We start from the raw sequence: 27,260 nt of genomic DNA on the forward strand, positions 1-27,260 counted from the left end.
GTCAATAATGTATTCCAATACTGAAAATTTTAATTAAATTGTATTAATAGCCATGCTAGTGTTTTGAGTTCATCTATTTACTTTCATGCACTTAATATATTTTATCCCCCCAAAAGGGAAAATAGTAATTTAGATTAAAGTTATTTTAAGTGAGGGTAACTAAACTTGAAAAAGATATCTAGAATTCTATTTGTAAAAAGGAATATTTTAAGACCCACATATTACTTAAAGGTCATGGCAGGCTGGTTAGAGATTTTTAGAATTCCTGTGCACATCAGTTTTCCACTATAGGATTAGAGTCAGTTTGTCTGCCATTATAATAGAAGGCCTTTTGTTTGCTGATTTGCTCTATTTTATCTAGTCTATACAGATATGCTGCTGCTCAATACCAAAGGTGAAATAAATGAATCATAAAGATGAATAAATATAATGATTTAGGTTCTGCACTCTCCTGGCATTTAGTTGTGTCTAGACACATACCTATGTGTCCCAGAAAAGCCAAAATGAGGACAAGGATATTTAAGTTTAATGTAGCCTTATTCCCATAGAAGCCAGAAAAGCCAGAGATAGAGTAAAAGGAAAAGACAATGGATCTAACTGAAAACTTCGATTAGATTTAGTGGAGTGACTGACAGATTTGTAAGGTCAGTGAGTGGTGAAACATATATATTTTTTCTGCCTTAAACAATAGTTTTTCAGTGAGGTCAATTTCCTTTAAAAATAATTTCGCAAATTATTTATTTTATTATTCCCTAAAGCTAAGGTGATGTGCATAAAATGATAGAACCATTCTATAAGTATGCACTTCTATAGTTAAAGAGCTCGGAATTTGAGGGAAATAGATAAGTGTACTGAACACACATGGGTATTATGTATATATATATATATATATATATGTGTGTGTGTGTGTGTGTGTGTGTGTGTGTGTGTGTACTGAGTATATTTCTGTTCTATAAAAATTTTTAAAAATTATTTATCTTTATATTACTAATATTATACATTATTAACTTGATGTATTGGTATGTTTGATGTTACCTGAAGTAAAATGTTAGAAAGTAAGAGTTAAAAACCTATAATTTCTATAGCGTGTAGACAATTTCTATTTGAATTATAATATTGATTTTCTAGGTTATAGTAATCTGTTTTATATTCTCTTATACAAATATTATAGCAGGTTTCTCAGACTATTAACTGTTAGACCTTTAGTAGCCAGGCTTACAGTTTTACTTAGATTCTTTTCTTTTTTTAATGCTGGCATTTCAAAATACTGGCTCTTGAATTTAGCTTAAGGAAGTTTCATGCCTCTGACTGGGAATAGTCTATTTGTCTCCCTTTTGGGTTCGTATGCCATGCTCACTTAGTGCTTCAGCCACACAGTGGGCCAAGAAAATCTATTTGGGTTACGTATATTGGTTGGAAAGGCAATGATCTGTGATCCAGGTCTAAAACATTTTGACAACACAGTACTCTTTCAGGTAGTTTAACTGGGGGAACAGTAAGTGAACTTCTTGAAATATAAATGTGGTGAGTGTGCGGGATGTGGATGCATATGTGTGTACATACTGTGTGGCTTCCTTTTGCAATGACAATATTCAGACTTCCACTTCCTTTTGCAATGACAATATTCAGACTTCCACACTGGGAGTTCCACATATTTTAAGATATAGAACCATAACAGATGCCTGCCTTACAAAACTGTAGCTGATAATTCTGTAAGAAGCACATTCAAGATTATAGGAATATATAAGTAGAAGATAACTTGGAAATGTGACGGACATATAACTGTAACAACAACCTTGGGAACTGCTACAATATCCTTAACATAGTTAAGGGTGTGTAGATTTATTTCTTAATTAAACTTGCAATTTGGATTGCAGATTTCAGTTAATATCACAAAAATGTTACAAGCTTGGGGATAGTTTATTGCTGTTAAATGTAAATTATTTGTTAATTGCTTCATAACAGCTTTTCGGAAGAAAATACAATACATTCAGCCACAATTTTATGGCTACAGCTAATCCTAAGACCTTAGAGCCTGAAAAAAAAAAAAAAAAAGCTGCATGGTCCTTATTGTTTTCTCAGGATATTTCATATTTTCTTTTTCTATTTTAATTTTTCTTCTTTATTGTTGTTTGCCAAAAAAAGCATTTATAGTAAGACTTGTTTATGTAATTTTGTTCTAAATGTTTATTAAAAATCACTTGTTCTCTTGCATCAAAAAATGTTCTTTTCTTTTTTTAATTATATTTTATTGATTATACTGTTCTAGTAGCTCTAATTTTACCCCTTTGCTCATCTCTACCCAGCATGCCCACTCCCTCAGGCAATCCCCCAGCACTATCCATGTCCATGAACCATGTGTATAAGTGCTTTACTCCATTTCCTTTACTGTACTCTACATTCCCATGGCTTTTCTGTAACTAACTATTTGTACTTTTTTAATCCCCTCACCACTTCACCCATTGTCCCATACCCTACTGCCGTCTGGCAATCATCAAAATGCTCTCTGTAGCCACGATTCTGTCTCTGTTCTTCTTGTTTGCTTAGTTTTTTTTTTTTTTTTTTTAGATTCAATTGTTGACAGGTATGCATTTGTTGGCATTTTATTGTTCATAGTTTTGATCTTCTTTTTCTTAAATAAGTCCCTTTAACATTTCATGTAATAATGGTGTGGTGATGATGAACTCTTTTAGTTTTCTTCTTGTTGGAGGAGCTCTTTATCTGCCCTTCAATTCTGTGATAGCTTTCTTGGGTAGAGCAATCTTGGCTGTCAGTGCCTGCTTTTCATGATTTTGAATATTTTTTGCTGATCCCTTCTGGCCTGCAAAGTTTCTTTTGAGAAAACAACTGACAGTCTTATGGAACTCTCCTGTAGGCAACTAACTTCTTTTATAATATCTTACTGCTTTTAGGATTCTCTCTTTATCTTTAACCTTTGGCATTTTAATTATGATGTGTCTTGGAGTGGGTGTCTTTGCATCCATTTGGTTTGGGACTCTGTGCTTCCTGGACTTGCATGTCTATTTTCTTCACCAAATTAAGGAAGTTTTCTTTTATTATTTTTTTCAAACAGACTTCCAATTTCTTGCTCTTTCTCTTCTCCTTTTGGCATCCCTATGATGTGAATGTTGTAATGCATAACGTTGTTCCAGAGGCTGCTTATATTTTCTTCATTTTTTAGATTATTTTTTCTTCTTGTTGTTCTGATTGGTTGTTTTTTGCTTCATGTTCCAAAGCATTGATTTGATTCTTGGCTTCAGCCACTCTACTGTTGTTTCCCTGTACATATATTATTCTTTACTTCATTTAGTGTATCCTTTGTTTCTGACTGAATCTTTATTATGCTGCTGGGCTCCTCAATAAGTTCATTGAGCATCCTTATAACCAGAGTTTTGCACTCTGCATCTGAAAGGTTGCTTATCTCCATTTCATTTAGCTCTGTTTTCTGGAGTTTTTATCTGTTCTTTTACTTGGACCATGTTTCTTTGTCTACTCATTTTGCTAGCCTCCCTGTGTTAATTTCTATGTATTAGGTAGAGCTGCTTTGATTCTGTGTCTTGGTAGTATGGCCTAATATAGTAGGTGTCCTTTAGGGTGCAGTGGCACAGCCTTCCCAAGCAGGGTAATCAGGTGTGCCCTTTGTGTGAGCTGAGTACAACCTCCTCCTGTAGTTGAGCCTTAGTTGTTGTTACCCAATCAATGAGAGGTGTTTACCCAGGCCAGTCAGCTGCAAGGATTGGCTGTGACCCGTTACCACCAACTTCCACCCTCCATGAAGGGTCAGCTATGCATGAGCAGGATGGTGGTGCTCTGATTTGGTGAGTAGCTGTCCAATGGGTGTGCTAGCCCTGGGGTTTCCCAGGTGGTGCAGGCCAAGATCAGCCGCTACCAGTGTTTTTCCCAGGTCCACCCTGCCTAAGCTATAAAGCAATCTGAGATGGCTGCTACTTGTGCTGGACTTGGAGATTCCCAGACAAAGCAAAGATGTGAATCTAAGCTAGTTTCTGATGGTGCCATGCCTGAGGCTCACTGAGGCCAGCTGTTGTTGGTTTGATAGGATTTAGGAAGTTGTGAAGCTTGAGCCAAGACCAACCATTCATATGGAAAAGCAGCTTGGGTGGGCCAATAAGTTGGCTGGGTCAGAGTCTCTGGGGATCTCTAAGGCAGGTCAAAAAGTTTTAACCAGGTTGATGGAGTCTTAGGTATGGCACCAGCTTGCTGGCTCTGTGCAAGGAGGTGCTAGAAATGGGACAATGACCTCTCTCCCCTTGATGCCAGACACTTAAGTTTCTTTCTTTATATCATTTTCTTTACACTAGCCTTCCAAGCGGCTACTCTGGTGCTAGAGATCAGAGGGAGTGAATCTGAGTAGGTGAGATCATGTGTGGGTTCTTTAAGAGGAACTGCTTGGGGCTCTAAAAGTTTCTTCCACCAACTCAACTGAAATTGGTTTTTGAAACCAGAAGCTGTGGAGACTTATCTTCCTGGCACTGAAACCCTGGGCTGGGGGGCCTGTTGTGGAGCCAGGACTCCTTAATCCAGATATAGCCCTCCCGAATTTTCATCTACCACATATGGGTGAGAGACCAGCATATTCCATGTCTGTGCCCTCCTACCAGTCTGGATGGATGTAGTTTCTTTAATTTCGTAGTTGTCAGACTTCTATTCAACTCAATTTTTGATGGTTCTAGCTGATGTTTGTTCTATATTTTAGTTGTAATTTTGATGTGCTTGTGTGAAGAGGCAAGCCATGCCTGCCTACACTGCCATCTTGACCTGGAATGACAAAATGTTTTCTTTAAATATAAGTCTTGTATTCATGACATTGAATGCTTACTCTAATTTCAGTTATGAAGCAATATGCACTTTTCCTAACACTATGGAAATAGTTATGCATTTTTGTGCATTTGTTTCAGTTCTGTGTTCTTTCTCTTTCAGTGAATTTGTTGGATTCACGGACTGTTATGGGGGACCTGGGATGGATCGCTTTTCCAAAAAATGGGGTAAGCTTTTATAAAATTTTTCTTTCAACTTAAGCTACCTGAGTAGACATTATGTTAAATGTCACATATGATTGAAAATTCACTAGACATATTTGTCATTAATAGAGAAGGGATATGTGTGTGAGGATAAGGATGGAGACCTCAAATCAGCTCTGACTGGGAAAAGCAGGAAAATAGGGAAGGGTTTTCAATGGCTGAATAACAAATGCATGATATTCCTCTCTGAGCATTTCTTCATAAAGAATTGTGAAGACCTTTGACATTCAGGAGAGTTTCAGGTCGAAGCAACCAACAAACTTATAGAATCAGTTTATTTAAAAAAAATAATTAAAAACAAAACAAAATGCACAATTGCTGCTGATTTGCCTTTATCCTGGTTACATTAATTAGGAAATAAAGGTAACATGTTGATGACCAGTGTCAATTCAAACACTGAGTCCAATTTATTTTTTATTTTTTTACTATAATAGGAAATTAAAATATTGTAAGAAATTTGTTTAAATTTCTTTGAGATTAAGAGTTTCTCAGATTACCAGGTCAGTCATCATTAAAAGCTTTTCTTTAAATTTTTGAATTTTTCTTTTTTAAAAACTTTTAGAAAAAAATGTTCAGTGAAACATTTCTACAGTGAACAATAGTTTTTATTAGTACATTATTTTACTGGTGTACATTAAAAATAAAGTCTTTTGGGTGAGAATGAAGTAAATCACATTTTAAATATGCATATTAATGTAGTTTTAATGCTAATATTATTAATAAATAGATTACATTTGAAAACTATTTCATAGCCATTTGTTAAATTAAAAGCACATCCATATTATTAGATGGAAAATAAAAGCATGACTAGAATATTGTGACATAAAATTATTATATTACACAAGAAGTATAAACTGTAATATAATGCAGTCATGTATTGCATGACATATTAACAATAATTTAAACTTTGAGATATTTTTATATTTTAATAAATTTAATATTTTACTATTTTATTTAAGCTAAGACTACCCATATTCATTATAGAACCAACTTGTGACAAAAACAAAAATATTTTCAAACCTCAATTTTAAGAAAAAAAGATTAGTTTTGAATATTTAACTTTAAAAGAAAAAGAACTCATGGACCTTGACAACAGTGTGGTGATTGTGGGAGGCAGAGGATGCGTGGAAGTGCAAATGGGTATGGGGGGCAAATGATAATAGTAAAAATACAATAAAATTAAACATTAAAAAATTAAAAATATGCAAATAATTTCAAAAATTATATACACTAATAATATTTTTGTGTGATTTTGAAGGTCACTTTTAGTTTTTTTTAAGTAGCTGAATACCATTACAGATCTGGTATTAACAACCCAAAGAGCCGAATTTAAAATTTTTTGCATTGGATGAGTAAGCCAGGTGTGTTTATCACTACCTAAGAAAGTGATTATTATGGAAGTTAAACAAGTAGTAGTAATCATTGTTACTAATAATAATTTATATGTTACTATCCTCATCTCAATGTGTTTTCTCTTTGTCAGTTAACTTGGTATTTCTTTTTGGTTGTTAAAATTTATAATTGCATTTAGAGATACAATATAAATAAAGTGAAGATATTAGCACATAATATAAGCCAAATGAAAAAAGAATTTGTCTACTCAGTTATAGCTGGTTCCAATATAATGGTATATATTCTCCTGGTCTGCCATTCTTTTATCTTTCTTGTGCTCTTTCCTTCTTTTTCACCTCCACCCCCAAATTATATTCTTTAATCTATTATCACTCCTATATAGGTAGATAGCTGTCTAAGATCCATCTTTGAGGACCTATAAATATATTTTCTATTCTCCGTTTTTACCACAAACCAAAAATAAGTTATTATGTGAATATTTTAAATTCCCCTTCCTGAGAATATGGCTGGTATGTTGGGTTGAAATTAATTTTTGAAAATCCTGAGAGAATATGTCATATTCTTTTTGTGTGTGGTTTTATGTTTCTCCTATTTCCATTCTAAAGTTATTCAGAAAAGATTTGACAGAGTTTGATCTGAGGGGTAAATCTGATGTTGTACTGGCTCTGGCAACTAGAAATGTAGGGGAAAGTTACAAGTTTTGTGTACATGATATCTGTATAACGCACAAGTGATTTCTTTAAAAATACATAATCTCTTTTATCAACAATGGACTCTTTCCACTCATTCTAAAAACTTTATGCTTTCTTTTTCTTTGTATTATGACTGTTAGCAAAGTGTTCAGTTTTTAGCATTTTGTTCCAGTTAGTATTTTGTTGTTTTTAATTTTTAAAAATTCTTACATTTGGGGGTGATGTTTCATTTGATATAGCTATACCTGATAAAAAAGAAATTAATTTAGGGAAACTTAGTGAAGGTGCATTTTAAATATGTGGAATGTGTGTGGAATCCAGGTGTTATATTTTGCTATGTCATTCAAATGCAAAATGAAGAAATTTTTAATATTATATTTTGAAGAAAATGAGCAAAGTACAAATAATTCTAAAAGAAATATATGTACTTTTAATATGTTGTTATCAGACTGTGCCATTTATGATTAGATAAGCAGTCCAATTCTAGGTAAAATAAAGATCAGCAGAGTGTTGTCAGCAAAAATTGTGAAGTAAGGGCTTCTAAAATTTTTTTCCTCCAGAAAAGACATGAGAACTCTAGAAAATATGTAAGAATCAACTTTTAAGAACTATAAAAATTCACCAAAGTCTTGAAAGCATCCAGCAACATTTTTTTTTTTAATGATGGATTCTTGTTAAAATAGCAAGCTTTGTGGCATTTTGAGTTGCCCTATGTCCTTTTCTGGCTTTTCAGCTCTCAGGTAACTTTGAAAAACCAGAAAATCTGCATCCATGGTGAAAACTAGTAGCCTGGCAGGCACTGGAGGGAGCAGAGTAGGGTAGGATATTTTTCAAACCTTGATTCCAGAAATGTGTCATTATTTAATCTGATAGCTCCCAGGAAGATTTCTCTTGTAAAATTGTCTTGATTTAATCTGACTCAGAGCTCTCCAGTCTGAAAGCTTTTATTTTACTACACCAAGCAGAGAAGACTATGCTTTTATTGAAGAACGTTTTCCTGAACTTCAGGCTTTAAGAATGAATATTTTATTATTGTATTTCTTTTTATGTTTCTTTTTATTCTTATTTTTATGTTTTTATTATTTTTTAAAATTTTACAGTAGTTTTTCCATTACCACTTAACTCCCTTATATCCCCCTCCCCCCTATAATATCCAAACTGTGATCCATGTCCATGAATGCTTTTTCCTTTTTGCTTGATCTTTTCATTCCCTCACCTCCTCACCCCAGAGCTGTCAGCCTGCTCTCTATTTATGAGTCTGTCTCCATTTTGCTTGTTAGTTCAGTTCGTTTATTAGGTTCCACATATGAGTGAAATCATATGGTATTTATCTTTCTCTGAGTGGCTTATTTTGCTTAGCATAATGTTCTCCAGGTTCATCCATGCTGTTGCAAAGAGTAAAATTTTCTTCTTTTTTACGGTCAGGTAGTATTCCATGGTAAAAATGTCCCACAGTTGTTTTATCCACTCATCTGCTGATTTTAATCTTTATAACAATAAAAATAACACCCCAAATTTGGGCCTAAGCATTGGGCTAGTACTCAGAAGAAACATTCATTCCTTGTAGCTATGCACAGGTTCCATACATGCACATGTTTCATATACTTCTTAGAAACAATCATTGCACTTGTGACACTTTTTCTGTGCTTGTAATCGCCTAGACTACCTGTAGCTACCTCATATTGACCAGTATACAATGTTTCTAAAACTTGGTTCAGTTCCTGGTATATAATAGAACTTCAAATAAATATTTATTGGGAGGATCACTTATTTTGTTTTATTTATGAACTGGGGTATAAATTATGAGTTATAGTTTTGCATAATGATTAAATAAGTTGGACTGAGAGTAGAGCTGGGCACAGTGTTGGCGCTCATTACACACCCTTTCTTTGACCTTCGATTGTATTTCTATTCTCTTCATATGAGAACTACCCACCAGTTTGTTTTTGTCTGTAATGTTATTTACATGAAATCACTGTCAGCATATATAGATTGGGAAAGTTCATACAAAATGAATTTCCGGCTTTTCTGTTTAGTTGGAAGTATTGGAAAACAAGAGTTAGCATCCTTTTATGATCTCAACCGCCAAAAGCTGAGTAAGGCTGTTTTTTAAGAGAGTAAGCAATTTCTTCTATTTGACTCAATTTCCACCTGATACTCCTCACTCATTTAAGTTGCCAGTCTGTAATGTTGGCATTTTGTGGAGTCAATTTTTAATATTTCTCATACATCAGGATTATCTGTTATTTCTGGATGGACTTTATTAAAAAAAAAAAAAAGCAAACTTTTATGGTTACAGCTGAGATGTTTACTTCCGGTTTTATTTTTTGTTCTTTGTTTTTTTACTTCTTCATGTGAGTTAGGACACATCATTTGAATTTGGGCTTCAGTATGTGCTGTTTAGCCACAGTGTATGAGATAGTGTTTGTGTGCGTCCATGTGCCTGCCTCTCTTATAGTTCTAAGTTGAACTCTCCTCTTTTTAATTCTGGACATTTCTAGAAGTATTATGTTACAGCAAAATTTATTTTTATACATATTTGCTGCATTCATTCATTCAAAAGATATGTATTAGGCACTTGATACATGTCAGTTTCTCTTCCAGGTACCAGGGTTAAAACAGAGAAGACAACAAACAAAATTTCCTGATATCCTGAAACTTGAGGCAGCATTATTTTGAGAATGAGAAGACATAATGTAGGAGCAAAGTGGCAGATGAAGTGTTTTCTAGTCAAATCTTTGTTTTCTATGCATGTACAAAAGTGGCAGAAGAGTGACAGTGTATACTCAAAGTCATTCAGGTAGTTTGTGACACCACTGGGAAGAGCATGTGAACTATATTATATTTGGTACAAGTGGTGTCATTTCACTATTGCTCATTGTCTTGCCATGAAAAACAATGCTCTTTCATGTACTTAATTCTAATCAGCACTGGCAATGACAATGTAAAGAGAGACACTTTATGTTCTTTTTGTAGAAGAGGACGATGAGGCTCTGTGAAGATAAGTGATCTGTGGAAGGTTATACAGCTGGTAAGAGAGTGAGTCCACCTGAAACCTAGGTCTTCCAGGATATTGATTATTTTAAATAAGAGGTAAACTCCTCTGAATGGTTAGGTCTCCAGAGACATGACTAGATTCTGGATGGTGCCCAGATTTCTAGTTTATGTAAAAGAGGAATTGGTTACTAAAGAGAAATTCACATCAAAAAAAGTTTACACTGAGCCAGAGTGGGTCATGTTTTATTCATTGCTAAATCATAGGTATTTGAAAAAATTGTGTAACACATTGGTATTCAAATACAGAAGTTACATTTGTTATATTGTGTGTATAGAATATCTAATAATATAATAAAGAGATTGCTATATAAATAATTAAAAGGATGTAATTTTTTTGTGACCTCTGTGAACATCAGCTTTTTTATCTGTTAAATGGGGGTGGGTGGCTATTATATCATCTATCTTGCATTGTTGTTTTTAGAATTAAATAAGATAATTATTTTGAATGCATCATATGATTCTTTAACCACTAAAGAAATATAGCCAGAAAACAACATTACAGTAGTTAAAAGTAACAACCATTCGGCTATGTCTTGGGCATTTGGCTGTTAAATGAAGTAAGTAGACTTTGAGAGGTTTCATATTTGAACAGTCAAGTGTGGGACTCAATACTCTAATCTCACTTTGAGTAAAATTGAGGGGAGGGTTTGTAAACTTCTTTTTTCTTTTTGCTAGAACTACTCTTTAATTGTAAACAGCATCAAACAAGCAAAACTTAGACTGACTTCTGGCTTAATTGTTGTAAAATATACATAGTCACCCTCAATTCTAAATTTCACAGTTTACTTGAGTATATATTTTTCCCTTCAGAGCACCTTTAAAAATAATTTTTATTGAAGTTCTGAAACTTTTTCAGCCTCAACCCATTAAAATATAATTTTATTTATTTTATTTATTTATTTTTAAATGTGTTTTATTGATTACAGTGTTACATTTGTTCCAATTTCCCTTCCCTCTGCTCCCCTCCACCCGGTGACCGCCCTCCCTCCCCTTGTCCCTTCCTTTTAGTCCACGTCCATTGGTTGTGCATATAGTTCTTCTCAACCTCTCTCTGTCTATTCCATTCCCTCCTACGATGTTTCTTAATTCCTATACCATCTCCCTCCCTCTCCCCCTTCCTCTTCCCTGCTGACCTCCCCCCAATATGCACCCCATACCTATAGTTCTTTTTCCACTCTCGTTGCCTATTTAGTTTGCCTTTGTTTCAATTCCCTAGCTTCTGTTATTGTTTCTTGTGATACAGTTTTCATTTTAGTGTTCATAGTTTTGATCCTCCTTTTTCTAAACCAGCCCTTTTAACATCTCATATAACAGTGGTTTGGATCTAATGAACTCTTTCAGTTTTATTTTGTCCTGGAAACACTTTCTCTGCCCTTCTATTCTGAATGACAGCTTCGCTGGATAGAGTATTTGTGGTTGTAGGTTTTGGATTTTCATTACTTTGAATATTTCTTGCCAGTCCCTTCTTGCCTGCAGGGTCTCCCTTGAGAAGTCAGCTGATAGTCTAATTGGGACCCCTTTGTACATGATTCTTTTCTTCTCTCTTGCTGCTTTTAAGATTCTCTCTTTATCTTTAACTCTTGACATTTTGATTATAATGTGTCTTGGAGTGGTTCTCCCTGGGTCCAGTTGTTTTGGAACTCTCTGTGCTTCCTGGACCCGTAAGTTTATTTCCTTCCTCAAGTTTGGGAAGTTCTGCTTTATTGTATTTTCATTTAATTTTTCAATTTCTAGTTCGTCTTCTTTGCCCTCTGGCAAACCAATGATTCTTATGTTGGGCCTTTTATAGCTGTCCCAGAGGTTTCTGATCCTCTCATCATTTTCCTTGCTTCCCGTTTTTTCTCTCTGCACTGGTTGACTGTTTGTTCCTTCTCTATGTTCTGGTTTGTTGATTTGAACTCCGGATTTTATTTCCTCACCATCTGTCTCATATGTGGTTTTGTTCCTTTCAGTATGAGTGTTTTTCAATTCTTTCTCATCTTTTTCCAGATCTTTTGTTAATTCTGTAAGCCACCTGATAACAATGGCCCTGAACTGAGCCTCTGACAGGTTTCTTATTTGTTCATCTGTCAGGTTCTTCATCTGTTGCCTGGTAAGCTGTGCCACCGGGATTTCTATAGTTGTCTGCCACATTTTGACAGATGCGTTTTGTTTTCTTGGGCCGGCTGTAGGGGGCAGTGCCTGTGTACTCGTCACAACCCAGTGACCGGCGCCGATCCGCAACCTATTTCGCAGCCCTGTGGCGCTTTGTGTGGGGGCGGGGGTCCAAGATGGATTCACACAGTTATTCCGCTAGGAGACCGGGATCCATCCTCCCGCCGTCTGGGCCTCACTGTTCCGGGCGATGTGGTGGCTGCTTCTCCCAGCGTTGGGGTCGCGAGCTGCCGAGGCTCGACTGCAGCTGGGATTGTTCTCCCTGCCTCTGTCCCTGGTGCGACCGCAAACAGCACCACCCCCTTTCACTCTTACCTGCTCAAAGAGCACCGCTGGTTTATAACTTTGTACGTTGGGCTTCCGTGTAATTTTATTTTCTGGAATTTCTAGTTATCTTTTGTTTTGAAGTAGTTGTATTCCTCTCTACTTGTAGAGGGAGACCGAGCGAGTCCGTCTAAGCCTCCATCTTGGCCGGAAGTCCTAAAATATAATTTTAATAGTGACAGTGATTCTTAAGAATGGGGCTAAAGAATAATAAAGAGGCCTTGAGAATTCACTGATTTTGTGATGGACTCTATGGTCATCTCTTTATTTTTCATGGTTTTATAAGGTTTCATTTTAAAATACTTGTAAATTTTATAATCATTTGACTTTTTAAATTAATAGACTGGTTTAGAGACAATTTAGGTTCATAGAAAAATGAGCAGAGAGATGGATAGTTCCTGTACACCGACCACCTCAATATACTCCTCACTCCTTTTATACTGTTATTAGCATATATATTTCTGTGAAACATTTGTTATAATTGACAAACCAATATTGGCACATTTGTTTAGTTAAATGCCTTAGTTTATATTAGAGTCTACTCTCTCTGTTTTATGTTCCATGGGCTTTGACAAGCATATTATGCCATATAATTGCCATTATTACCACATTATACAGAACAGTTTCACTGCTGTAAACTCCCCTGTGCTCCCCCTATTTATCCTATACTACCTTTTCCCCTCCTTCCTCTCTGACCCCTGGAAAACACCAATCTTTTTACTATTTCTTTGCCTTTTCCAGAATGTCATAGCTGAAATCACAGTAATAGCCTTTTCAGATTGGCTCCTTTCACTTAGCAACAGACATTTAAAATTCTCCCATGTCTTTTTGCAGTTGATAGTGCATATATTTCTATCATAGACTATCCCTCTATTTTTTATACTCAGTTGTAGGATTTTTGGAAGTAACAGTGCCCCATAACCATAAGAACTCTATTTCTGCAACTCTCTACTTTCACCCAAAATGACAAATGTTTAGTAACAAACTTAACTTCTAGTCTTTAGAAAAAGATAAGCAAAGCACTTAAGGGCATAAGTATTTTCCTTTAAAAGTAAAATCCCATTTCAATTAAAAGTATGATAGGGTCTAGAACAGGTGAGCAGACCTCATAGCAATAATCCATTTGTTTGCATTTTGATTAACTCATATGGCTGAATAGCAGTAGACCCAATAGGTTCGTTCTAAAATAAGCCTTTTATCACTAAGGCTTTCCTCTCTCTCTTTTTTCCTGCCCTTAAACTTCCAATCTCTTATCAATAGCTTTACCAGCCTATTTTTTTTCACACCCTGAAAATGTGTTTTGCTTTCTTCTAATCACATCAGAATTATTTCAGTCACCTCCTGGAACATTTAATATAATTCATCTATATAGTCTAAGCATGGATGTAACCAGCCTTGTTTCCTGGACATTTTTAGCAAGAATTTTCAAGGTTTATTCTTATGAGAATAAAATTAATGGCTATGGTGTGTGTTTAGAGAAGATTATGCTCTTATGTCTTAGAAATTCCACTAGTGCTGTTTGTTTGTTTTTATTTATTTTTTACCATTTGTTGTTGTTACAAATGATCACCAGATACACCTGCCTACTTGGTTTTGGTAGAAGCAGCTTTTTCTCCACTTTCTCTGTATTTCCTGTAGCACACAATGGATGGCCACCACGCTCTCCTGGGCATCACCTAGGAGTTTTTATTGCAATTCTGCTTTTATTTTTGCTATCTTATCTTCTTTCAGTCATAGTAGATAAATATTATTTTGAGATATTTTATCATGCTGATCTTGTGGCTATTAAGATTATTCCTAATAATTTATTCAGTAGAGAAAGCTCAGAATATTTACTTAAGTTGTGTTTTTACTAAAATGGAGACAGAGGAACCTGCTTTCTGCCTGGGGAGAGAAAGAATGAGCAATATATAAAAGACACTTGAAAACAGGAGGTTCTTTTTTTTTTATTGCCACTTTGTTCTATTTTATGATTTTTTTTTTTTTTTTTTTTTTTTTTTTGAGAAAGAGAACCTGTGTGTTTAGTTTTGAAGTTGAAAATAACTCAGGGTTAGATTACTCAAAATGGACTGTGAGTACATTATATGGGTTCTCTTGAATCCAGAACTCTTAAACTGGGTTTTCTGTTTTGATGCTCAGATTTTGACCAAAGTGTGTATGGTTTTCTCCCCAAAATTAAAGGAAAAGAATGCAAAGAAATTTTTGAACACTGCTAATTTTGAATTCTGGTTATGATCATACTGAGTTTTGCCAGAACCTTATTTGGGCTTTGCTTTCTGTTGAAGGAGAAGAAAGGTAATGACAAGCATCGAGGCCCACACTGAGCATGGAGAGGCTAATAATGATTAAAGTAATGCTGAAATGGGTAAAAAAGAACACATTAGTGGATATAGAAAGCTCTTTATTTGGGTAATGATAGAAAATAATTCTAAAGGGAAGGGATATTATAATATATAATGCAAATGCCAATATAATGAAGAACAATTCTGTTCCAAAGTAGCTTTGTATTCATTATTTTTTAGAAAAACAAAAAGCAGGTCCAAGCACTGAGGTAATTAAGATAAATAATTTAAGGAATTCAAGATAGTCATTAAGCCTACACTGAACAAGCACAATTTTGCATTTAGATTTCCTACATGGAAACTTAGCAGCTTTGAAAAAAGTCCTCTTAAATATCCAGCTTCGCTTTGGAATAGGAGACAAATGTTGTGTTTATTCTTTGATATATGCAATAACATGGAATCACCTCGCAATAGTCAGTGTATTGCTGCAAAATAGAATTGAGACATGCAAATATTATATGTTCATTAGGTGTCACTCTATTTATATATTTAAAGTCACGATAACTCAAACATTTTCTTTGTTGCTCTCAAAACACTTTTCTCATATTATAGGGAAACTTACAAATATATACCAGAAAATGACCTTTATCCATGATATTCTCTTGTTAGTTCCTCCCCCCCAACCTGCCTGCAATTGAGCAGCTCAAGGCTTCATCTGTCTAATGGCAGTTTCAGTTCTACCTTTTCAGAGAAGTGTGGCTCCAGGACTAACTCTCTTCTTCTCTGGTAGCAGATCCTTCTGGGGAATCCTTCTTTTCCCCTCCATTCCTATCCCTTTCTATTTTTTTTTTTTCCCTCCAGATTGCAATGTGTACAGCTACACTATTCACAATCATCACCTTGTCACACTTAACTATATGATCTTTTCCTTTTTTATGGCTTAAGAAAAAAATCCTTTCCCAAGAAGGATATGTTCATTCATTGTAAAAAGAGAAGGTGTTGGGGAGAGAGAGAAAGAGACAGAGAAATCAATCGATTATTTGGTTGTCTGCCATACCTGCCATGACTGGGGATTGAGTTTGCAGCCTTTTTACTGTATGGGATGATGCTCCAACCAACTAAGTCACCTGGCCAGGGCTTTTTATGACTTTTTCAATTGGTCTATATAATAGGCATGAAGCATAAATGTGGACAAAGTTTCATTTCATTTCCAAAGAGTCATATCCAAGTTACTGTCACCTCAACTGTCATGTGAGACACCTGTGGATACATTTGCATCAAACAATCATTTCCCAATATAATTCTCACCTTTTTCATATTGGTTTCTAATATGTCCCTCTTCCTCACTACATATATGGGGATTTCTGTGTCTCTGTCTAAATGTTTCTCTGCAAATGATGTAGTCCACCTAGATTCTGGGTCTAAAATCCTTTCCCTTCTCAAAAATAAAATAAAATATGTACTCTCAAAGATATATGCACCAATTCCACATATGAATATAATATAATAATTTTTAAACTCTCACCTTCTCCTTAAGTAATGAAGATGTTAAATAAACCTTGGCCTTGTAGAGGTTCTCAAGACCCAAATACCAGGTATTTTTCTGAGTGGTTTGATTACTGTTTATCGTGATCTTTTTTAAAAATCCATACTCATTTTTCAGCTGTTTTCAATTCATGTGACAGTGCTCCCGAGCAAGTCAATTTGAATTTATTTTGCAAGCAAAATGCTTTATGCTTCTGAGTACATAATCTCTCTCTCCCACAGAGAAAAAAAATATACTGTAATCATTCAGCATTCCTATTAATTATTTCCATTAAAGGTAGCAGGGGAGGGGGAATGCTCAAGACTTCTCTGTGTTTGAAGTTTTCCATAGATTTGCTATTCATCGCCTATTCTCTCTGTCTTTAAAAAAATTGCCCTTCAGTGCCTGCATTAATGTGGAAAGTGATGGTCCGAACTGCTCAACCACAATGTCTGTTCTCTGGAGCTTAGTTTTTTCCACTTTTGTGATTTCATAGCCCATCACACTTTACCCCAAATAACCTGATTTCCTCTTCTTCAGTCCCTACTGGATTTATACAAATTTCCACCCCTAGTATTCAGCACAAATTAGCTGAAATACTCCACCTTCCACTCTCCATTAAGCTATCTTAATGCTAATCATTTTTTCAAGGCCCAGCTGAGGTTATACAACATGAAAACTTTCATTACCGCCCTAAAGGGTGACCGCCTCCTAGGCTGATTTAATATATCCTTTACTGTGTATTGAACACACTATAAATTAGACATTTATAGTATTTACCTATTGTTTGTGTAAATACTGAGAACTTCCCTAGCATAAAGACCTTTTATCTTTAGTGCGAGCATGCCGCTCTATGCCTCAAATATAAATTCACATTATTGATGGACACACAATTAGGCATCTAAATTTTTAAGATGTGGACCGAAAGGGTAAATATTTTTTTTGCTAAAAGTAGAATAATGAAAAATACATCAAAGTTTAGATTTAAGAGTTGTTATTCATTTGATGTCATGTAAGTCTGAGTCTAGAACACTTTATTTAATTATACAACTTATTTTACCCCAAGACTATACATGTCTAGCACTGAGATTATATTGATAAACAAGACTCACTCCTGTGCTGAACTATTCAAATAGATAAATTTTGAATGATGTTCCCTAGAGTGGAAATCATACAAGGTACAGAAACATACACATAATTCTCAGGGTCTATCTCTATTAAGTTTAATACATATTACTAGTTTATATAAATATTTGCCTCCATAGAGGCAGTATGGTTAACATGGAGAATTTAAAACCAGCTACTCCAGACTCAAAATCTGGCTCCACCACCTTATATTGAAAATATAGCAATTTAGTTAACTCTATCTCTGTTTCCTCATTCATAAACTATAGGTCATAATACTACAATTGAAGATGTTTCTTATAAGGATTTGAAAGAGATAATGATGCAGTGTTTAACACAGTGTATGGCCTATATTAAGGAATCAGTTTGTGATGTTGCTATTATTTTTTTATCGTAGTTTTTGTTTTCATTTTTATTTCCCCCCAAGAAGTGTATAGTAGCCATGATAGACTGATAAGGTCATTTTTTCTCTTGACCATTATCTTATTGTCTTCAGTGTTTGAACTAAATTGTAGTTAAACCTTAAAGTTGTAAAAATATATTCACTTGTTAAATAAAGCATCTAGATTTTAAAAAAATACAGACTTGAGAGGTTTTACCAAAAGTCACTTGGCACATTACTTGTTAATACATGTTTAAAGTCTCCTAAAACATTTAATTGTTTTTCGCTGATGAACAAATAAAATAAAGAATATTAATTTGTGCATCACAATTCACAAATCTAAGTAGGAATGCATGCTAATTCTAACAAGAAGCAAAAATTTACAGTGAAGGAAGGAAACAATTACCAAATTCAGAATGATTTATAATTCTGTAGATTGGTGGGTGCTATGGTCTGAATGTCTGTGTCTCCACCAAAATTTATATGTTGAAATCCTAATGCCCCATGTGATAGTATGAGGAGGTGGGCCTTTGGGAGGTGCTTAGGTCAGGACAGTAAAGCCCTCAAGAATGAGATTAGTATCCTCCTAAAAGAGCCTCCAGAGGCTAGCCAGCTCACTTCTGCTACATGAGGGTGTAATGAGGAGTCTGCCACCTACAAGAGAGCCCTCACCCACTCATACTGACACCCTGATCTCAAATTTTCAACTTTCAGAACTGTGAGAAATAAATTTCTATTGTTCATTTCTATTCTCTACCTAGTCTATGATATTTTTATAGCAGCTTAAATGTAATAAAACAGTTGGCTTACAAAAACCTATGATGACTTAATCCCCTAAATACCATCCTGTATGCAGCTCTAATTTAATATAGAGCAGGAGTACAATGATGGTCATATACTGAATAAATATTATTTATATTCAGAACAACTTAAGTGTTGTTCTGCATTTTCTCTTAAATAATGTGTGAGGTAATATTTCATTCATAAATTATTAAAATAAAATGCTAGCTTACTGGTATAGTTTCCAAGAGGTATTATAACTTTGTGGGTTGTCCAAATAACTGAAGCTGATTATTCTGTTGATCAAAGTCCAATTGTTTTCAAGTAACAGAAACTCTCTTCAGCTAGGTTAAGAGAGTATGAGGGACTTATGGTTAACTCAAAGAAACCAAGGTCAGTTAAACTTTTGAAATAGTGAGACCAAAGAATTGTGCAAGCTCCCATGAACTAGGTAGTAGTTGCCCCTTGTTTCGCTGGTTCCGACTTCTAATCAGTAGTTTCTTCATCCGTCTCTCTGCAGACCAAATTTTTAAATTTAATTTTGCTTGAGGCTTTCCCACAATTCCAAATTTGATCTCCCATATTTTCAAAGAGCAGCTCAAACTGACTGGGAATGTTGAAAATTTCACATAGAAAGATTTTGATGGGATCCACTTGGTTCAGCTGGCCATCACTGATGGAACCATATCTAGCTGGGTTGGGGAAGGGGATAAGATCACACAGCATACATGTAGCTATAACTGTTGGTGAGTATCTCTGCTTCACTGAGAACAGCTTTAATAAGGTATCTGGGCTTTATTAGAGTCTCTCTGGAATTCTGACGATAAAGGATTTGCCTAAGTATTATTTTCCCCCTATAAAGTCAGTTTAGTTATAAAAATAATTAGTAATGTGAAATATTATGTTATGAAATTTTGCAGTGAAATGAGTTGTTTCAGTGTGTAATTTTCATAACTGTAAAGCCTAATCTCTATGAAACACATGAATGTTACCTTGCTTTCAATCATTTTTTTAGAGCTGGTTATTTGAGTTTTATAAATATATTTGGGAATATTTAATTGGTTTATATGATTTATTTAAAGTCTTAGTGTTATTTGCCCCGTTATTCTTATATTTTAGACTTCATCGTTGCCACTGACTTTACATCTTTTGTTTATCAAGATTCTTTCCTGTAACGTGACTATCTCTGTGCCTTCATGCTACTTTAAGTGCGTATTCCTGTCTGCATCTAGTTGTTATGAGTAGGCATAAAACTAATAGCATCCTATTAGCTCATTGTTTCCCTAGAGCCCAAGAAACTAACCCTTGTGACTGCTGACCTGGTTCTGAAAGTCCCTATGCTGCAATAAAGTTAAGTCTCTTGCTTAGAAGCAAGCTATAGATACAAAAATATAGACACAAAAGAGGAAAGCAATCTCTACCATGGATTGATACTGCTTTTTTTTTTAGGTGGAATTCCCTTACATGTTTAAACCACTTTCAAAATATTATTATGAATATTTAATTCCATAGGTTATAAATATAAATTCAGAAAATATATTCCAATTCTGCTTTGTTTCTTCACATTTAATGTAGAACACATAATGGAAATGGTGTCTATGTGCTTCATGAATGCTAAACGTAATCCTCCATGTGTTCCACTCTGCATTAGACACATCAGGACAGGACAGGCACCACGGCTGTTGGAGAAGTTTCATTTTAAATAGTTGTGTAGAGTTGGGCATGCATGGGCTTTTAATTGATTATGACATGCAAATTTGTAATAAGCCAATGAGTCACAAGCTCTGCTATGATTACAAATTATTCAAATAAGGCAAGATTACTCAGTTTTTGTCACAAATCCTTCCAGTCTGCACAGTTAAAGGCACAACGATGAGTATAATCCTGAGAGATGAATTCATTTCATTAAACAAACTTTTTTTGTTTACTGTTTGCTTTATTTTGATGCCAGATTGTATAATGGGATTTTTAAAAGATAATCAAGAGTAGTGATGGCATATTGCATTTATCATACCTCATAATTTTGGAGTACTTTTACTTTCTTAAAATATATAGGTTAAGGTTATTATGGTTACAAATGACATATAATTTTAATACTAACATCAGGAAAATTAATGTGGTTCCAAAAAGCAACATTAGGATGTCATTAATCTGGAAGGTGAAAGGCAGTTGTCATGTCATCAGATGTTGATAGTGCTTTCTAGCTAGCCAGCCATTAGTAACTTCTGTGGTGGCATTATTGATTAGTGCACTGAAGTTCATTCCTAACATCTACATATATTGTGTGTTTTTCTTTGAAGGTGGAAACGAGAGTAAAGATACTACATCATATATACAATCAGTAAAATATTGAAGGTTCTCTTATGCACGCTGCCCACATCTTCAAATGGAAAATTTAGGACAACATTGTGAAAAATAATAAATGTAACACAGGGTTTTATAGTTGGGGATCTTCATGATATTAGATAAATGTCATCAATATTTTTTGATATACTTTAAAGAGCTTCCTTTTAAAATACATTCAGGTAGTAAAAAGCTATAAAAACCACCACCATAGCAGCAGCAGCAGCAAAAGTAATAACAAACAATAACAATAACAACCTGAGTTCATACTGAGTCAAATTTGTGAGTCGTTCCAAACTTTAACTCAGTTTACACATCTGTTCAAAATAATTATTCATAATTAATACCCATATTTTATGCTTTTATTGTTCTAACTTTGATTTAAAATTTAACTGAATAAGCAATTATGATATATACAAACATGTTAACATCCAAATTAGTTCATAGTTGGAATGTGTGTAGACATGAAGAAATCATGTCTATTATTCTAGGTAGAGTGGTCAAATCTGTGAATTGGTGAAGTCTGAGAACTTAGGCACTGCTATGGATTGAATATTTGTGTCTCCCCCATTCATACTTTGAAATCCTAAACATCAGTGCCATGGTATTAGAAGGTAGGTGTTTGGGAGGTTATTAGGCCAAGACAGTAGAGACCTCAGGATGGAATTATAAGAAGAGGTAGGGGAAAGTTTGCTTCCTTTCTCCTTCTCTTCCGTAGAAGGACACAACAACAAAGGGTCCATCTACAACCAGAAAGCAGGCCCTCATCTGACACTAGAGCCTTGACCTTGGACTTCTTGGCCTCCACAGCTGTGAAAAATATATAATTATTCTGTAAGCCACCCAGTCTATGGTGTTTTTTGTAGCAGCTGGAGCTAAGACAGGTGCCAATTTCTGTTTTCTAAAAGAGTGGCCAGGTATAATGTGATCGGACACAGAAAAGACAGCAAGAACATGGGAGAGCTGGGTCTCCTGCTCAAACAAACATTGCATAAAATGAAGATGTATTCACTAAAGAAGACAGACTCTTAGGATGCAAATAACTTAAGGGCGGCTAAAATTTCTGAAGTTATGCCAGTACTTCCAAAAGTAATGTTTTAGTAAAGATTGTCTGAAACAGGAAAGAAAGGTTTTAAGCCAAAGAGGTTCTATACTCAAGCAAGTTTGACAAATATTAAATTAAGTGATAGTACATAAACACATTTCTCTATTTGTTATATTATACTGAGCCTTTAATAAATCAATAGGCACTTAGGTTCTCCCAAATTATTTAACCAGGAAACATCTTATCCACTATACTTATGAAGATCTTCATGAAGAATGTTTAGTGAACACTGTTTAGGGATCATTTTATTCAAACAAAGAACTTGTTCTCTTTTTAAAACCTGTTTGAATGCAGTGGTTTATAGAAATGTGAGTAAAGGAATACATTTTTTCTCTTTTTCAGTAATGGAATATGAAATAGTGCCTAAGAATCACTTATATACACATGCCTGAAAAATTTGTCAAAGGTACCATAATAAAAACTAACTAGTCTGCCACTGGAAACTAGAGCCTGTACATAGTTTCTAATATGTTGAGTGGGTTGCATCAGGGTAATTCTATATCCCTGTTACAGACATGCCGTGACCTAAACATGCAAACTATCATAGGAGAGGATTTCAGATCTACTTTTCTCAAGAATCAATGCCAGAAATTCCTTTTTCAACTGTAAGAGTGAGGAACTCAATAATTTTTTCAACTCATGCTCTAATTAGATATCTATATAACCTCGGCTAATCTTTAAGCTATTGCTCCTTTGAAGAACAGAAAAAGAATCCATGTAAAATCTCCCTAGAAAATCTCACTGGAATGTAATATTGAACACTATAACTCTTCTAAAAAGAAATGACATATATCTTCTCTACATCTACACCACACATGCACAGGTGGTTTTCTAAATAAAACTTTATTTGAAATGACATATTTGCATATAACCTTGAAATTAATTTTGATATAATTGTGAATTTATTTATTTATCACTCCATTAAACAAATATTTACCTAATAAATCATGTACTAGAATTGTACCAGACGCTCAGGATATAAAGATGCAACAGACATTAATTGACCTTTTTTTCCCTTTCACTGAAGATTGTGTCATGATACAATTAAATACATAAAGCAGTTCAAGTCTTGTAAAGTTTTTAACCATGAAATTTTAACTCCAAACTTAAATGAGTAACAGTTAAATATTTTATCAAAATCAAGAAATAAGTAATGGTGTTATTTTCTATGGACTCTGGGAAATATGGGAAGCAATTCTTATATTTAATGGTATATGTAGGCTTTTATTGCAATGCATATAAATCCTCAGAAGTTCAAAAGTATTTTTGATATTTAAGTAAATTAATTATAATTTCCCATTGCAGGTAAAGAACTTAAATATCAAGCCATATCTTACATAATGGCTATTTTTAAATGTTAAATTGCTACTCATAATGTGAGTTAGCTATATGTGATGTTCATTTAATTTTTATTGAAATACATTCTTTAAATATTTTTAAAAGGGTTAACAAACTTAGATACTGCGATCTGAATTTTACCTTTGTCAGTTGGTGAAACCAAAATCAGTTATCTTATTTTAACTGTAAATTGAATCAATTATTAATATATTGTGAACAATTTCTTGTCATGTAACCAATTCCACAGCAATAAGATTTTTAAACTTAGCTCACTTTTGCAATGCATTCCTTTTGTGAATTAAGTATGTCAATTACTGAATCTTTCTTGAGATAAGAATTTTGACTTATCACATAGGAAAACTGGATGAGAAATATTAAGCACTATTTAAATGCTTGATATCTTAATATTCATGAATGTCATAGCTGGCATCATTCTGTGATTAGACATGATAACAGTTTACCTCTAGTGTATCATACTGTATGAATACCTTTGTACATGAAAAGAGATGCATATATAACATGTGAAAATTCTTCATAGATGTGTGTTTTCTATATACTCATATATAAAAACAATCATTTTTTTAATTTTTTAATCATAGTTTATTTTTTAAAATTGTTTTTCTGTTACAGTTGTCCCATTTTTCCCCCATTGCTCTCCCCTGCCACTCCCCAACAGTCAAATGTCCGTGAGTCATTTATACTAGTTCTTTGACTAGACTCTTTATACCCTACCCCATCCCCTCTGGCCACTGTCAGTCTGCTCCTTGTTTACATGTCTCTGGTTCTGTTTTGCTCGTTTGTTAGTTTTGTTCATAAGTTTTCTGTATTAGACGAGATCATATGGTATTTATCTTTTGCTGCTTGGCTTATTTTACATATTTTATACAATAAATTGGCAAGTTCAGAAAAATTTATGAGTCATGATAATTCTCTTTACATGAACATCTTTTCTATTATCACAGTTTATAGTTATATTCAGTAGATTATCCCTGCAATACAGCTCTATATATTTGATGTTCATGCAATAGCTTGTGTATGAGAACACATTATAAAGCTTAATATAGTAGCCCCCTTTACCTATGGGGGTTACCTTCCAAGACCCCCAGTGGATGTCTGAAACCTTGGAAAATGCCAACTCTAAATATACTAGGATTTTTCCTCTATCTACATACCTGTGATAAAGTTTAACTTATAAATTATACACAGTAAGAAATTAACAATAATAATTAATAATAAAATTAAGCAATAATAACAATATACTTTCATAAAAGTTGTATGAATGTTGCATTATTAAGTAAAATAAGTGTTACTTGAACACAAGGACTGCTGTACCACAACAGTCAACCTGATAACCCAGATGGCTACGAAGAGATCAATAGGAGGTAGTGTGTACAGTGGACACACTGTACAAGGGGCGACTTATTTCCCTGGTAAGGCAGAACGAGACAGCTTGAGATTTCTTCATGGCACTCAGAACAACATGCAATTTAAAACTTATGATTGCTTAGTGTGGGGATTTTTCATTTAATATTTTTGGACTGAGGTTGACCATGGGTAACAAACTGGACAAAACAAAATCTTGAATAAGGAGGGGTAAATAGTCTAACATAAAAAAGTTCTCTTTTCTTAATATCTAAATCTTAAATATTGTAGTGCTGCAGTTAATAAGAACAATCATGTGCAGTAAACTCTGAAATCTGAGGTAGACATTTCATGTATGGCAATGACTCTTTTTTTTCTACAGGTATTTTTAAATGCCTGTTTTGTCCACTGAATTTGTTAAACTCAATAGTTATTTCCAATAGTTTGTTTCCTTAAAGACATCTATCTTTAAATTTATGAAAATATTATGAGTGAGATAATACTGGGGTTTATTTTATTATGATTCTAGTATGCAGGTGATGTTTTGTTGAGTTATACACTTGAAACCTGTATGCTTTTGTGAACCAATGTCACCCCAATAACTTAAATTAAAAATATTATGAGTGAGATAACAATGGGGTTTATTCTTTTTATTATGATTTTAAAAGAAACACAGTCTTTAATAGCAGTAAATGAAAATTCTTACACACATGTATAGTCAGCATGTCAAACTCTGCTGTGAATTTGTGAATTGCTAACGTGAAAGGCATAGTAACAAGTACCCCATAAAGCATTCAAATTTGGGTTTTGAAATGTCACCAAAATTGTTTTCGTATTTAAAGTAAGTCAATAACATTTTTATTATATCATAATTATTTTATCTTCTCCTGTGTCTTTATCTTTTCCAGAAGAATAACAATTTATATCTCATCTTATTGTAAATTTCTGCAGGTTTCTTGGCCAAATTCTTTTTTCCTAGTTTCTGATCTATATGATTGATAATAGTGAAATGTGAGGTTAGCTATTAGATAATGAAATGTCTGTAGTTTTTTGTATATTACTGATTAGCTATTGATGGTGTGAATATATGCATCTTTAGCATTTCTAAAACCTTACTTAGAATTTAGAAAATTTGTCAAGTAAAACCCTTAACTTCTATTGTTAATTATAATAGTTACCATGGCGCTATCATTTATTTCTAAGAACGAGAATTTTCTGTTTCAGAATTTTAATGTTATTTAATTAAAATTTAATATTGTTCTTGACACATAATAAAATATATGATCTATTACCATTATATAATGACACAAAAATATTCCTATTTAAGCAGTCATTGTGAAGCCACTGACCCCAAAGGTTTTATGCCTCAGTCTCCACAAAATGCTATTTTGAATTTACATAGAATTCTAAAATATTGGAGCCTCCTACCTCCTATATCCATTTGGAAAGCTATACAAGATACTTGATATTTCCTTTCTAGCACTTACCACAAATCTGACATTATATTATATTATATCATTTTGTATTATATTATGTTATATTACCTTATATTATAGTTATATTATTATTGTATGCCTCCTATCATAGCATGTTAGGTATAGATATAATATAAAAAACATACAATTGTCTTTCTTGTGCACTGTTGTGTTTCTAGAGCATACTATGTGATCAATATAATTGTTGAATGAATGAATGAATGAATAAACAAATGTGTTGTTTTTATGGAGTTATACTGTTCATCTACCAGTGATGTAAAAATTAAACTAAAAGTACTTCTTAAATTAAAACCCATGAACCACCCTCTATTATCACTATTGTTTCATTAAAAAATAGAATTCTAATGCCAATATATTAATAAGCATAAAATCACAAAATAAATAATGCATTAAATTGAACAAATTTGACTTTATGATATACCTACTACATTTTTCTTATTTCCTTAAGAATTAGTGTCCATTGGACATTATTTAGGAATGACATAAAATTTGTATCTTCATTTACAGATTGGCATATTTTACTTACTATCCAGGGTTTTTTCAAATCTGCCATAGTCCCTCTTCTTTAAACACATGTTGGGTAATTCACCCAAGTTCATATGTGAACAAATAAATTAAATTAAAATGTGAATATTTTTCTAGAAAACCTTTATACTACTATGGTATTACTTACCATTATTTCTAACTCTTTACCTAGACCCAGTTGGTAGATTTAATCAAAAACTGTAATAAGTTTATAGTTTATCTTTGAAGAGTATATCAAATAAAATAATATGTAGAGTTGATTCTAAACAAAAACATTACTTTTCCATACGAAAAAAGCACACTGAATAGAATGCAATTACATAGGACTAATACAAGAACGAGTAGAGTAAGTTGGGCTGACTGAGTCATTTTAACTTT

General features: G+C 33.8%; 1 protein-coding gene across 4 annotated transcripts in view; it reads left to right on the plus strand.

Annotated features, from left to right (window-relative positions):
- The window catches only part of EPHA5 (EPH receptor A5), a 340,616-nt gene that overhangs the window by 25,471 nt on the left and 287,885 nt on the right, over positions 1–27,260 (plus strand). For all 4 annotated transcript variants that reach the window (XM_090266816.1, XM_090266817.1, XM_090266818.1 and 1 more), the window contains exon 2: positions 4,939–5,003. In XM_090266816.1, the coding sequence (XP_090122942.1) occupies positions 4,939–5,003 (65 nt within the window). The remainder of the gene's footprint in view (positions 1–4,938; positions 5,004–27,260) is intronic.

The sequence above is a fragment of the Furipterus horrens genome, unplaced genomic scaffold (assembly GCF_987537825.1).
Source record: "Furipterus horrens unplaced genomic scaffold, mFurHor1.1.pri manual_scaffold_2, whole genome shotgun sequence".
Lineage (NCBI taxonomy): Eukaryota > Metazoa > Chordata > Mammalia > Chiroptera > Furipteridae > Furipterus > Furipterus horrens.